The following is a 12,341-nucleotide window of genomic DNA, read 5'->3' on the forward strand; positions in this document are numbered from 1 at the left end:
ACCATGTTTTTGCAAAGATAAAGGGCATTCATGTTATGCGCATTCAACTTGTAAAAGACTTGGCAATTCTTGCAGTTTCTAAACCATGCTTTCAAAAATGCAAAGGGCAAATGTGGCCCCTAACTTTAAGAAGGGCGAGTAATGTTTCCCCTCTTGCTGAATACTTGGCTTCTTTCATTTGACATAAGTTTTTATGGCAACCCTCTATCACCATGAAAGTGCACGTTCTCTATGATTCAAAGTCATAAGAGCAACTTGTAAAAGTCAAGTTTTTTTATTTAATACATTCTAATCAAATAGTAACAGCAGTAAATAAACACTTTGAAAAACAGGCAGGTATCCCCCTATATCTGGAAGAAAATTAAGTCAAAGTATTCTACGTGGTAGAAGGGAGACAACTGCTGATGTCCATGGTTAGACAATCCCAGGACAACTGGGGAATTTCTGAAGCCATTTCCAAAAAATCAATGGCCACAGGTTGGGACAGAGCTACTTCAAAGGGTAAAATGTCTCTATCTACATGGTTTTATTGACAGGGATTGAGTGGCACCTATAGAGCGTGACATTCTTGTCTTTAGCCTTAAAGGAAAAGACCAAGTCTTTTCCGTTTGCACCAGTTTGAAATATTTCTGAAATAAGGCTCCCTTAAAATGGATTACTACAGTACTCGTTCACAGGAGCGAGTTCATACATGTAGTAAAAAGACAAATACAGGATTTCATGGTCACCTTTTTTTGGTTGATTTGGTTAATTGCATAAAACGAAGGATAAATACTCAGAAGCATATCTGTTTAACAAATCTCCTAGGTACATCAGAATGCAAAATATATAATGTCCTAAAATAGACTCTGATCACCAGGCAGATGAAATTGAAGGTAAGCCTGTGTCAGTTTGGCTCTACCCGCTTCCTCAGGACTCCCAGGTGGAGTTCCTTCCCTACTACCAGCGCTCGGACCTTCCACCCAAAAGAAAGGAACCTCAGAAAGACAAGGCATTCTGATCAAATGTTCCTCCAGCCTTTCCTTGGGACGTTTTATTTTTAACTCAAAGGGATCAACTGTTCTTGGTCAGCCTTAGGAAGGGAAGCCTCACTCAGGTGAAAATATTCGGGGGAACTTGAAATACCTAGCTACCTCATCACACGGTTAAATTAGATTGACTTCAGCTGTTCTTAGGATTCCGCGTAGTTATCCAGAGCAGTCACTCAAGTTTTGGTTCTCTTTTACAATAGCTGCATTCGGAGATACTCTATATGAGGCATGTTTAGAAAAAGAGAAACACTTATACCTGGAATTTATATTCTTCCAAGTAATCTTTTAGTCTTGTTGGTAAAGGCAGTCCCCAGATGGTACCGGTACATTTGTTAATGGTGAGTCTACAGAGATGCTGCAGAGGTGGTGCTGACGTGTAGAGCGGTTTGGTCAGATAAAGGTGAACAGTGCCGTTCCGGGGGGCTTCTGGGCCCGTCCGCTTATCCTTGCACATCTGAACATAGTAGTCGATCAGATGAACCACACTGTCAAATTGTTTAAGCTTGGATTTGACACATATGATAGAGTCCAATCTGAATTTCCCATCTTGGTATTCGATTCGCAGGTTAGTTGGTCCAGCTGATGTTTTAACAGAGATTGTTAGTAGGTAGTCTGAATGCGAACTATCTCTAAGCAAGAAAGTTCCTTCTGGTGCCTCTTTTAATTTCTCTTTGGCTTCATTAACAGTCATACTTCCCCAGTACCAACCTGGGGTTTTCATTCAAAAAGAAAAAGAAAAGAGGATAAAATAGTTATTATAAAGAATTTTCAAAATAGGGCAAGTACTTGACAACAATCTTTCTAGCTCTAAGAAGAAGCATGTGAATGCAAGTTTACCAGAGGCTACCATAAATACTTTCGGGAGAAATTTAATGAGACTGTGGTCCACTGGATTTTATGAACACAAACTGTGAGCCAGTTTTCTTTTCGAAAAAGTAACTTTCTGTAGCTGTTCTTTCAACTATCTTAACATTTTCTCTGAACCAAACAAAAGAAGATTTGCAATATGACACACTGGCTGACAAAGCATGACACTTCTAGCACCATTCAAGTGAAATCAAAGATTTAAAGTAAATTAGAAATAAATCAGAAGTTGGAAATAAAAGCCATGCCCTTAAAAAAGTGGGAAACCCAACTCCAGTAATTCCAATAGAGTAAAAATAGAAGCAACTTTCTGGGTGGTTGGAGTCCCACCTCCCCCCTCCCCAAATCTGTTCACGGCTGCGTCTCGCTGTTCAAAACCCCCGACAGCGCTGCTATTCGCCTGTTTTAAAAGTGCAGTTCAAGTACAACAACTTCTGTTTGCAGCTTGGATTAGAGCTACCTTATCACTCACCGAGAAACGAGGGAAACCCCAATTGCTAATTAGTGCTTCAAGTTTCCAATCTCCCCTCAACTCTGTTGGACTTTGCTCTCATCCAAACCCAATCACAACCGTCGGTCTCCCCCGCATTCCCCGATTTGATCTGCCTGCACCATTTCCCGGGCCCATCCCGTTTTCAAGAATGACTTAGAGACATTCTGCATTTAAGAACGTTGAATAATGTGCCCACTCCCCCCTCCAAAAAACTCGCTCGGATACCTGCAATCTGCCGGTTCCTCCCGCTGAGGGAAAGCCCGTGGCCCGCACGGAAAGACCGGAACCGCAAGTGAGGGGCTTTTCCCTCTTCCTGGTGCTACTAAAGCTTCAACTTTTTGCCCCAAACGAAAGCTTTTAGGATTCAGATTTTGAAAGTTTGCATGGTTTGCCAGAATTTTGTTTTTTTCAATCTTTTCTTCTTTCAGATGCCGGGAAACGACAGCGAGCCGCGCAAAGCGCAGGGCTGCACTTGAAACAAGCAACACCCTCCCGGGCGCGCCGCCCCCGAAGGCCGCGCTCGGCGGGGGCTCGGCCGGCCGCGCTGCTCCCGGCGGCCGCAGCCGCCTGCGCGGCAATCTGTCGGTCCCTGGCCTGGGCCGCCAAGATCCCGGGCTGCAGCGGCTGCTCCGCCCGGGAGCCGGATGCAGCTGAAGCTGCGAGCAGCGCAGCGCCCACTAGCCGCCCTCGCACCCCGCGGAAAGAGAGGCTCCAGGCACTTTCTCCCGCAAGGGTTCGAGCCCGAGTGCCGACCCGCGAGCAGCCGCGGAAAACAGTCAAGGTTCCAGCGCCCTAAGTGGTTATTTCCATGGAGCCTTTCTCGGCTTTGCCCTCCCCTAGGCCTCTGAGTCCCTCGAGAACCACTTTCCTTTAGCATTCCAAGGATCCAGGGCCGCGCGGGCATCCTCTCCGCGGTCCCCCGCCCTGAGGCGGGGACGGAAAGCGAGGGGACGTATTTCCATCCCATTCTTTGCGCTCTCTCCTCGGCCCCGCTTCCCAGCTGCGCTACCCACCAGCACAGCCCCAGCCGCGTCTTTGGGGAGGCGCCCCCTCCCGCACGCGCCGCGGCCGGTCCGCTCCCTACCTGTTTGACTGAGCTCCCGCAGGGCCTTCGCCAGACGCGCCGCCTCCGGGGACGGCTCCTCCGCCGGCCCTGCGGTCCCCCACTGGCTCCGCGTCCCTTCCGCGCCATTCCCGGAGGGCTCGAGGCACCGCAGGGTCATGGGAGAAGGGTCACCACGGCAAAGACAGGTGGCCGCCCGAGAAGGAGTCAAAGAGGGGCACGCGTCCTTCCTGGAAGTCAGTGGGAACCCAAAAACGCGTCCCTGGGGGGTATCCGAAATGGTGGGGGAGGGGATGGGGAGCTGCTGGCTCTTCCTCCCCAGGTCCCGGTTGACGGATGGCAAAGTCGCCCGCAGGCGCGGTCACCCACAGTTTGCCTGCAAAGAGAAAGTGTGGGGTTGGGTCAGTTCGAACTGGACCCCTGCGGTTGGGGTGTGGGTGGGAAGACACAGACGTGGAAAATCCCGGGGACTCCTCCGCGTCTATGCTCTTGCACCGTTTAACCCCAAGCATCCAGTTACCGCCCTGGCCCAGTGCTAGAGAAAGGAGGATAAAGAGAGAGCAAGGATCCAAGACGCAAGAGTTGGCGCGGGGGGAGCGGGGGGAGGGAGGGGACAGGATGAGGGTGGGGAACGGGGTGTCTTCCCGCCCAGGGCTGCTTGCTGAAATCGCAGACTAGAAGGGCAGAGAGTCACCTGCGGGTACGGTGGTAAATAGGCCGTAGTCAAGGAAGAGTAGAAAAAAAATTTTTTAAGGATCGCCAAATGGGCGATCCTATCTCACATTCCGCACAGCCCGGGGGGCCAGGGAGGAACCACCCTGCACAACCCGGTTCCCCGCCCTATAGCGCCGCAGGGCTCCCGGGGCCAGAGCCGCCAGCCCGCGGCGCCGAGGTGCGCGAGTAGCCGCATCCCCGGCCCGGAGGCTGCCTCGCTCCCCTCCCCCCGCTTCCCGGTGCCCCCTTGGGGCGGGGTGGGGGGCGCCGCTCCCGGGGCCGGGCGGCTGCTGCTGCTGTGGCCGCCGCGAGCGCTGTCGAGGAATCGGCCCGAGCGCGCAGTCCTCGCGGGGGCTCGGACACAGAGCCCGGCCGAGCAGGGGGCAGCGAGCGCCTCGGAACGTGCGAGACAACGAACACCGAGCCCTTACCTCGGCCTCGGCCGCCGCCTCCGCACCAGGCAGCCTCCCCAGTGGACATGGGGCGGAGGAGCCGGGAGGGGCCCAGGAGAGGCCCAAGTCTACCCGAGTTTCCCCTGCTGACTTTTAATTTGGGAACGAAATGCCTGAGGATGCGACGAGCCCTGCGCTCTGCAGCGGCGGCCGGAGTTCTCTGAGCAGAGGGCAAACAAAAGCCCCGGGGATCATCGCCTAGACCCCCCGGGCTCCGAAACCCCCTCCGGGCTCGGACAACCCCCACCTCGGGCAGCTGCTAGGTTTCCCTCCGGCTGCGACCAAGGAGGTGGGAAGGAAAGAGGGAGGAGGAAGAAGCTAGGGCGGGAGGCAGGCGGGTGGGGAGGAGCGGGAGATCAGGTCATTAGCAGGATTATTAATTTGGATGGCAGTTTAGGGGGGAAAAAAAACCCGCTCTGGAGACTCCCCGACGCCGAGAAGGAACCGGAAAAAGTAGGCAGTAGCGCCCGGCCGCGGGGCAGAGCCGCGGCTCGGACTCTCCCCCGGCGGCTCTGAACTGCGGAAGCCAAGGCTGCCGGGCGCTCGCGGCCGCGCCCCGGTGCCCTCCCCAACGACCCTCCTCGGGGCGGAGCCTTCCGGCTCCCCAGACCGGTACCTGCCGCCAGCCTCGGCCTGAGCTCCTCCGGCGCCCGGAGTGTGGGCGCAGGGGATCCTGAGGCCGTGCGCCCGGGGCCCCGGCGCGCACTGTCCGCGGCCCGCGCAGCGCCAGGGGCGGCGGGCGAGGAGGCTCATGCTTCAAGGGAAGTCCAAGGCCCGCGAGCCGCGGCGGCGGCGGCGAGACTTGGCAAGAGTTAAACGTCTGTCCCCGGAGCGGTGTGTGCGCGCGACTACCCGGCCCGACGCGCCTCCCTCGCTCCCCTCCTCCCTCCCCCGTCTGCGCTCCCCTAGCGCCCCGCCCGACTGCTGCGGAGGCCGCTTTCCAGGAACTTTCCAGGAATCCACCTCACGTGACCGCGGCCCCCGCTACTGCTTTAAAGAGGCTCGGGCGCTAATGCGCAGGCTTCGGGGGAGGCGGGCTCCGAGCGCTCCGGTGCGGGTTAGGGCCATGTGGATGCCTTGGGAATCCGCCCTCCTCCGACCCCACAGCCCGGAGTGCTGGGAGACGCGCAGAAGCCCCCGGCCACCACCGACCCCATTTCGGCGGCCGGAGCCTGACCCCCCCTATCCATGCCGGCTGTGCGCCGGGGTCGAGCGAACAACAAACATCCTCGTCCCTCGGCCCGCCCCGGAGATTTGTCTTTCCCATCCCCTCCGCGCCTTCTCGGCGACCTTCCAGGCCGCACATTTTGTGAGCGGGCTACAGGAGAGACCGGAGGGCCTCCTCCGGTGCTAAGATACATTAATGGGGTGGGAAGTGGGGGCCTTTCCCGCCCCCCGTGCCCATGCCCGAGAGCCGCAGAGAGCAGGCCAGAGGCTGTCTCCTCGGGCCAGGTCCTAGAAGGCAGCCGGCGGGCGGAGAGGAGCGCCTCCTTAAGCGGCGCTGACCGCTCTCAGTCCCCTCCCCGGGGCTGTCCTGCTGGCTGTCTCCCGCACCGGCGCTACCGGGCTCCTCCCCTCCTCCTCCTCTCCGCTGCACCGTCTCTTTCCGGCCGCCCGGAGGCCCGCCCCGTTCACCTGCGCGGACTGCGGAGGGGGCGCACTTACCTGCGCGCCCCGGTGGTGCTGGGCGGCGGGCTCGGTGCCTGCAGTTGGGAGAGCGCTTGTCTCTGCGATTTCCCGCAGGGCTGGCGCCCAGGGACTGGGAATTCGGAAAGATCCCGTCACTTTTCTGCCCGGGGACCCTCACCTCCTCCCACCCGGTTGGAGGCCACCTGGCCGCAATTGGAACTCATCTCCTTGCCTGCACGCCCGCCCCCCGAAATGTGACCTACTTGAAATGTGACCTACTTTTTAAAAACCATCAACACTCGTGGGAAAACCGGATCCAAAATTTCGATAACCATTTTTCTTTGAAATACTCTTCTATTGCATCACTGCTCAAAAGCTTGAAAGGTCAATGGCCACTTTTAGTTGAAGCGGTGGCTATGGGGAAGTCGGGCGAAGAAGGCGGCGGCGGCGGCACCGGGGAGGCGCGGCTCACAAACCTTGCCGGATGCTCCCCCTGCTGGCTCTAGGAGGAAGCGTAAACCAGCTCCCAGCCTTCCTGGTCCGGAGTGAGGGAGTCAGGGATGAATGGTTTTCTCAATTTGCATGCTTTTGAGTAAGGAACTATGCAATTAATAGGCAGGTGAGTCGGGGGTGGGGGGGTGGGGGCTGGCGACACGCATTTCCCAGCTGTTAAAGGCCTTTGTCAACGATGAAGTCGTGTGCACAGAATCATGTTTTATTTTTTAGACAGTCTTTGTTGTGGAGGGCAGAGCTAATTGAACCCTAGTTAAAACCCCTTATAAAGTAGCTGAATGGTTTTGCACAAGTCATTTACCGTCTTTGGACCCTTGGCCTTTTTCTATAACATTAAGTGACTGGACTCGGTTCTGGGTGAGGGACTGAGATGAACGAACACGTCAAATTCAATGTAGAGCTTGTGTGTAGTCTGAGGCCCCAAACCTTTAAGAACTACTACATCTCCTAGGGTGCACTATGCCCTGTTATTCCATATGGCTTCTTCACTGGTAGAGAAGCCCAGAGGAAAGGTTTACCCACTTTTCTGTAAGTTTAAATAAAAGATATTTTAAAAATTTTACAAAGATAAAATAAATTTAATTTCTATTTAATTGTCAGTTGAAATGAATCTGCCAGCAACCCTTCTAAATGTGCTTTCCTGTTGCCTCCCAAGGGCCTTTGCACATGCTGTTCCCTCTTCCTGGAGTGCCCTTCCCCAGATCTGGTGCGTGGCCAGCTCTCATCATTCAGGTCCCAGCTCAAAGTCACCTCCACAGAGAGCCACTGGCCACAAAGCTTACAATAAGCACAGTGCCAGCTGTAGGGGCCCCAAGCTTTGTACCAAAGTAGGATTTTCAACTTTTGTCTCTGAATTGTTTCTCAGCAATGCCCAGCATTTTTTTGGCCTTTTAATCCCCAAGAAACACGTATTGGAACTTATTATGGAAATGTTTATGGGACCATGTTAAATGAAAAAAAGTACAATATTAAATTGTATCATCTGTACTATGATTACATTATAAAATTATGCATGCATGTAGGCAAAAACAAGGGAATGTGGAGAAATGAAAGCTGCTATTTTTAGTGTGGCAGGGTATGGGTGAATTTTTTAATTTGACTTTCCTTAATACTGTCCCAGTATTTTGGGTATAGTCATCATTTTCCCAAAATCACGTGTGGGTCAGTGTCTTCAATTACTCTAAGTGAGTAGAGGGTAGTTTGTAGAGCTTTTAACTCCAGTCCTGATGGACGTCTCCCCTGAACTGCAGACCAGCCACTCAGCATCACCTTTCAGATGTCTAATAGGCATCTGCAGTTTAATGTCCCAAACTGAGACCTGATAACCCCTTAAAAGTATCCCCCTTTAAAACAAAAACAAAAACAAAAGTCATTCCTCCCTCATTCTTCTCCATCTCTGAAAATGTCAATTCCAGTCTTCAGTTGCTCAAGCCGAAAGCCTTGGAGTCATCCTTTCCCATACACTCCACGTCCCACCTGTCATCCCTCCCGAGTCAGTCCTTGGACTCTGATTCACAATAAACCCAGGATTGAAGCACTTGCCACGTCTCCACCACACACCAGTCCAAGCCACCGCAGCTCTGCCTGGCTTCTGCTGCAGCCTCCTTCCTGGCATCTTTGCCCCCCTTCCAGACTCCTCCTGATAGAGCAGTGAGAGTGCTCCTCTTGAAACTAAGTCATTTCATGTCCCTCCCTCTGCTCCAACCCAAACGGCTGCATCGCACCAGAGGAAAAAGACAAAATCCTAATAGCCACCCACAATACCCTACAAGATCTGGTCCCATTTACCTCTCTGATCTCATTTCCTCCCGCTCTGTTCCTTGATCAATCCGCTCAAGTCATGTTGGACTCCTTGCTATTTCTAAAACATGCTGCCCTTGGTCCTTCCCCAGGGCCTTTTTCTATGCTGCTTCCTCCACCCACCATACTCTTCCTTCAGATACCTGCATGGTTTGCTCCCTCACTTCCTTAGATCTTTATTTAGTGTCACCTTCTTAGTGAGAGCTTGCCTAATCACCCTATTCAGAATTGACCCTCCCTCCCCCACACACACTTCTGTCTCTTCCCTGCTCTAGCTTTTTCCTTAACACTGACCACTCTCTAACCTAGTTTATGTTTTATTTATCCATCTGGCATCCTGTCTTTCTCCCCCACTAGAATGTAAGCTTCATGAGGATGTGTATTTGTATTTGCATTGTTCACAGCTGTATCTTAGCACCTGGAATAGTGCCCAGCATGTAGTAGGCATTCCACACAATTGTTGGATGGATGGATGGATGGATGCTTCAGCAGCATGGCGTTCAAGTTATATTGCCCAGGCACGAATCCTCACTCAGCCATGGCTTATAGCATATGCGATTTTTGGCAAATTATTTAGCCTCTTATGGATATAATGATGGAACTTACCTTATAGGGCAGTTGTGAGAATTAAATGAAATAACCTATGAAAAGTGCTTTGGCACTTAGCAAATAATTGACATTAGCTGTTATTTCTGCTATCATCCTTTCACTCTCAGTGAGTTTGGATTTTTCTCACTCTGGGTAAGATTACCTTATATTTGCCTATATGAAACTCAGCGGTCACCCTGCTGGGACTGCCTGAGAACTCCTTGTACTTGATTCTCTGGAGCTCCCCTTCAGCTTTAAATTTATAGGGTAAAAAATTGATTCCCTTGTCCCTAGATTTTCAGGAATATATCTGTTCTGTCCAGTGGGGCAGGTGCATGGCTGCAGTGATGAACTGTCGCTCTACTTGACGAGGGAAAGGAGAGTGATTTTCACAAAACGAGAGCTTCTTCTGTGGCCTGCATTGAGGAATTGCCAAGCCTTGAAAATCCCCTCTGTGTGCCAAACCCAAATGGACATTCTTGATTTTGCAATGTGGATGTTCTAATACTGGAATTGATGAGTACTCCACACTGAGCTTCTGCTGAGTTGCAAAGAGAGGTTTTTAGTTTTTGTTTTGGGGATGGGGAGCTGTAGGATGATCCTGGGCTGTTGTCTCTGAAGCGCCTGTGGGCAGAAGGTACTCTTGTAAGTGGCCATCATCCCTTCCTTTTAGAATTTGCCATCTCACCACCACCACCACCACCACCAGCATCACACACACGCGCACGCACACACACACATGCACACCACCCTCACGACTCCCTGTGATTCTGAGACCCACTCTTCTGGAGAGCGTGTGACCCAGGTAACTAATAGGAGTACCCCGTGCCACTGGACAACCCAAGCAGATTCTTCTTTTAGGATCTGATATAAATACTGCAAGAGAAATGATCCTCCCTTTTTGAGATGATGAGCAGTAATGACCATGTAAGCCAACGCTTCCATCACTTGGAGAGAGACTGCATGGTCAAAGAACAAAGGCAACAGAGAAGAAAGCAGAGCTCAGGTTGGAGTGTGAGGGAGAGATTCTTGAGCACTTGAATCCAACCTGCCTGAAGCTGTACTACCCTTGGGCTTCTCAGATACAGGAGTCAATGAGTTAATTTTTTCCCAACTGGTTTGATTTGGGTTTCTGTAACTTGCAATCAAAGACACTCATGGGGCGTAGCGGGTTGGGTATGGAGGGCTCTATGGGAGGGAGTGGAATGGAGAATTGAGAAGATGAGGGGTAAAGTTACCTTCTACTTTAATGAGCATCCCTTACTTTTCCTCTGGTGCTTCAGTACCAATTCCCTTTTGCAGTTTCCTCCTTGCTCCATCCTCATAATGGAGGACACTCACTGGTGGACAGAGGAAGAGGAGCAGATACTGCTGGCTTCAGTGCTCTGGTTCAGGGGTGGTGGGAGGGAGAAGCCAGGCAGATGGCTGTCCCCTAGACTTCTGGGACCCAAGAACATGGTAGATGGCATGCCCTTGGTCTTTCCACCCACAGAAATTAAGGGGAATCATGTTCTAGGGCAGTGGTTGTCAATGTGAAGTCACAGATCTCTCAGAAATTTGGGTAAAATCTACAGACCAGAGTTCACAAACCACATGCCTATGGGTCATATTTGACACCCAGAGCGTTATGGTTGATGTGCCAGGATTCTAAAAAAAAAGTGAGCCAAATTTAAAATCTAGAGATTTCACACCCAAAGAGATCCAGAGTTCTGCTTCCTCTTAACCAACCACAAGATCTGTCCACACTGGATCCCACTCCCTCAAGGCAGTGATCAGCCGAAGCAGAGTAGTGGCTGCCCCCTTTGGAAGGCACATGCCCTCCCATTCACTCTGGTCCTCACCGTCCCCTATGGTCTCCCCAACACTGAACATTACTTGCCATTTGTCATCACCCTTGCATTGTTGATTTTCTTATGGTGGAGAAGTATTTCTCTGGCCCCAAGTCTCTACCAGAAGCAGGGAAATAAAAGATAGACTCAAGACACTGAATATTTCAAGACAAATGGGAAAGAGCTCATTTCTCTGTGGAAGGGAAGCATATTCCTCTGTGTTTAATAAGCAAACAAAATGTGGCTGGGTTCTCACACCTGACCTACTTCATTCTTCTACATTCCTATCTGGCCCAGCAGACATTTGTGTGCAGGCTCCATTTAAGACTTGCTCCTCAGAAGAACATTCTGGAGGCCCCGGATTAATTGACAACCTGAAGCCTAACTGTGAATCTCCAGGAGTCTGTTGACCTCAGGTGAGAACCCTTGTCCTAGGGGGTGGATGGTCTCCATTTAAGTACTCTGAGACGGGAAGGTCTGCCCTCAGCATTGTAGGGGGCTCTCTTTATTGGAATTGGTCTATCTAGTCAGAGGATCATCAATCATAAGACTTTAGTGCTGGAAAGGACAGCATTTCACTCATGCAGAATAATTTTCTTTATCTCCTTTTTCCTCCCTCGCAAGGCTCTAACCCTCTGGCCTCCTTGTTTCTCAAACATACCAACCTGCCCCAGGACCTTTGAACTTGTTGATCTCTCTGAAATTCTCTTTCACCAATATTCTCAAGGCATTGCTCCCTCACTTTGTTCACTTGTTGATCTCTCTGAAATTCTCTTTCACCAATATTCTCAAGGCATTGCTCCCTCACTTTGTTCACGTCTTTCCTCAGAGAGGTCTTCCCTTTCTTATCAGTGACTATTTCTTTCCTCTGCTTTATTTTTCATCCCAGCACTTACCACTACCTGACAGTATAATGGTTTTTCATTTGTCATTTGTTTAATGTCTCTCCTACTGGAATATAAGCAGGGACTTCATCATATTCACTACCATATCCCCAGCACCTCAAACAGCTCCTGGCCCATAGTAGATACCCACTATAAAGTTATTGAATGAATGAATGAATGAATCAATCAATCAATCAATCAATCAAATGCATGTACAAGTGAGTGAACTGAAACACTTTTACTACCTTCTTTCTGGCCTGAGTCCCTTAATCTCTTTCTTCTTTCCTTGCTTAGATGTGCTTCTCAGCTTAATCTATGGCTTAGCCTTCAGGCTCTGGTCTGCTACTAAGAGGAGCTTGGCTCTCTTAGAGTTTCTCCTTAATCTCCATGAACCTGACCTCACAACTATAGTACCAGTAGATAGCATGTGACAACTCAATCACTCACCAAAGGTTCATGAGTACTTAAAATGTTCCAGGCC

General features: G+C 51.2%; 1 protein-coding gene across 3 annotated transcripts; it reads right to left on the reverse strand.

Annotated features, from left to right (window-relative positions):
- Positions 1 to 255: 255 nt before the first annotated feature.
- Positions 256 to 5,453, reverse strand: SOCS2 (suppressor of cytokine signaling 2). 3 transcript variants are annotated; one of them, XM_004417957.3, is made up of 3 exons: positions 5,234 to 5,453; positions 3,473 to 3,827; positions 256 to 1,739 (listed from the first exon to the last, which is right to left on the reverse strand). In XM_004417957.3, the coding sequence occupies exons 2-3, from the start codon at positions 3,609 to 3,611 to the stop codon at positions 1,282 to 1,284; spliced, it is 597 nt and encodes a 198-aa protein (XP_004418014.1). In that variant the 5' UTR covers positions 3,612 to 3,827; positions 5,234 to 5,453; the 3' UTR covers positions 256 to 1,281. The 3 variants fall into 3 exon arrangements, with proteins under 3 accessions (XP_004418014.1, XP_004418012.1, XP_087305235.1); XM_004417955.3 differs by lacking the exon at positions 5,234 to 5,453 and adding an exon at positions 4,597 to 4,978; XM_087449109.1 differs by lacking the exon at positions 5,234 to 5,453 and adding an exon at positions 4,146 to 4,291.
- Positions 5,454 to 12,341: the final 6,888 nt, after the last annotated feature.

This window comes from Ceratotherium simum, chromosome 25 (assembly GCF_057802395.1).
Source record: "Ceratotherium simum simum isolate JZ-2026a chromosome 25, ASM5780239v1, whole genome shotgun sequence".
NCBI classification, from domain to species: Eukaryota; Metazoa; Chordata; class Mammalia; order Perissodactyla; family Rhinocerotidae; genus Ceratotherium; species Ceratotherium simum.

What these genes read in the sequence shown, in the direction of transcription:
- SOCS2 (XM_004417957.3), bottom strand. Translation starts at nt 3,611, where the DNA reads ATGACCCTGCGGTGCCTCGAGCCCTCCGGGAATGGCGCGGAAGGGACG. An exon ending in GCGGGAGCTCAGTCAAACAG is followed by an intron (nt 1,740 to 3,472) that starts GTAGGGAGCGGA and finishes TGAAAACCCCAG; the next exon opens with GTTGGTACTGGGGAAGTATG.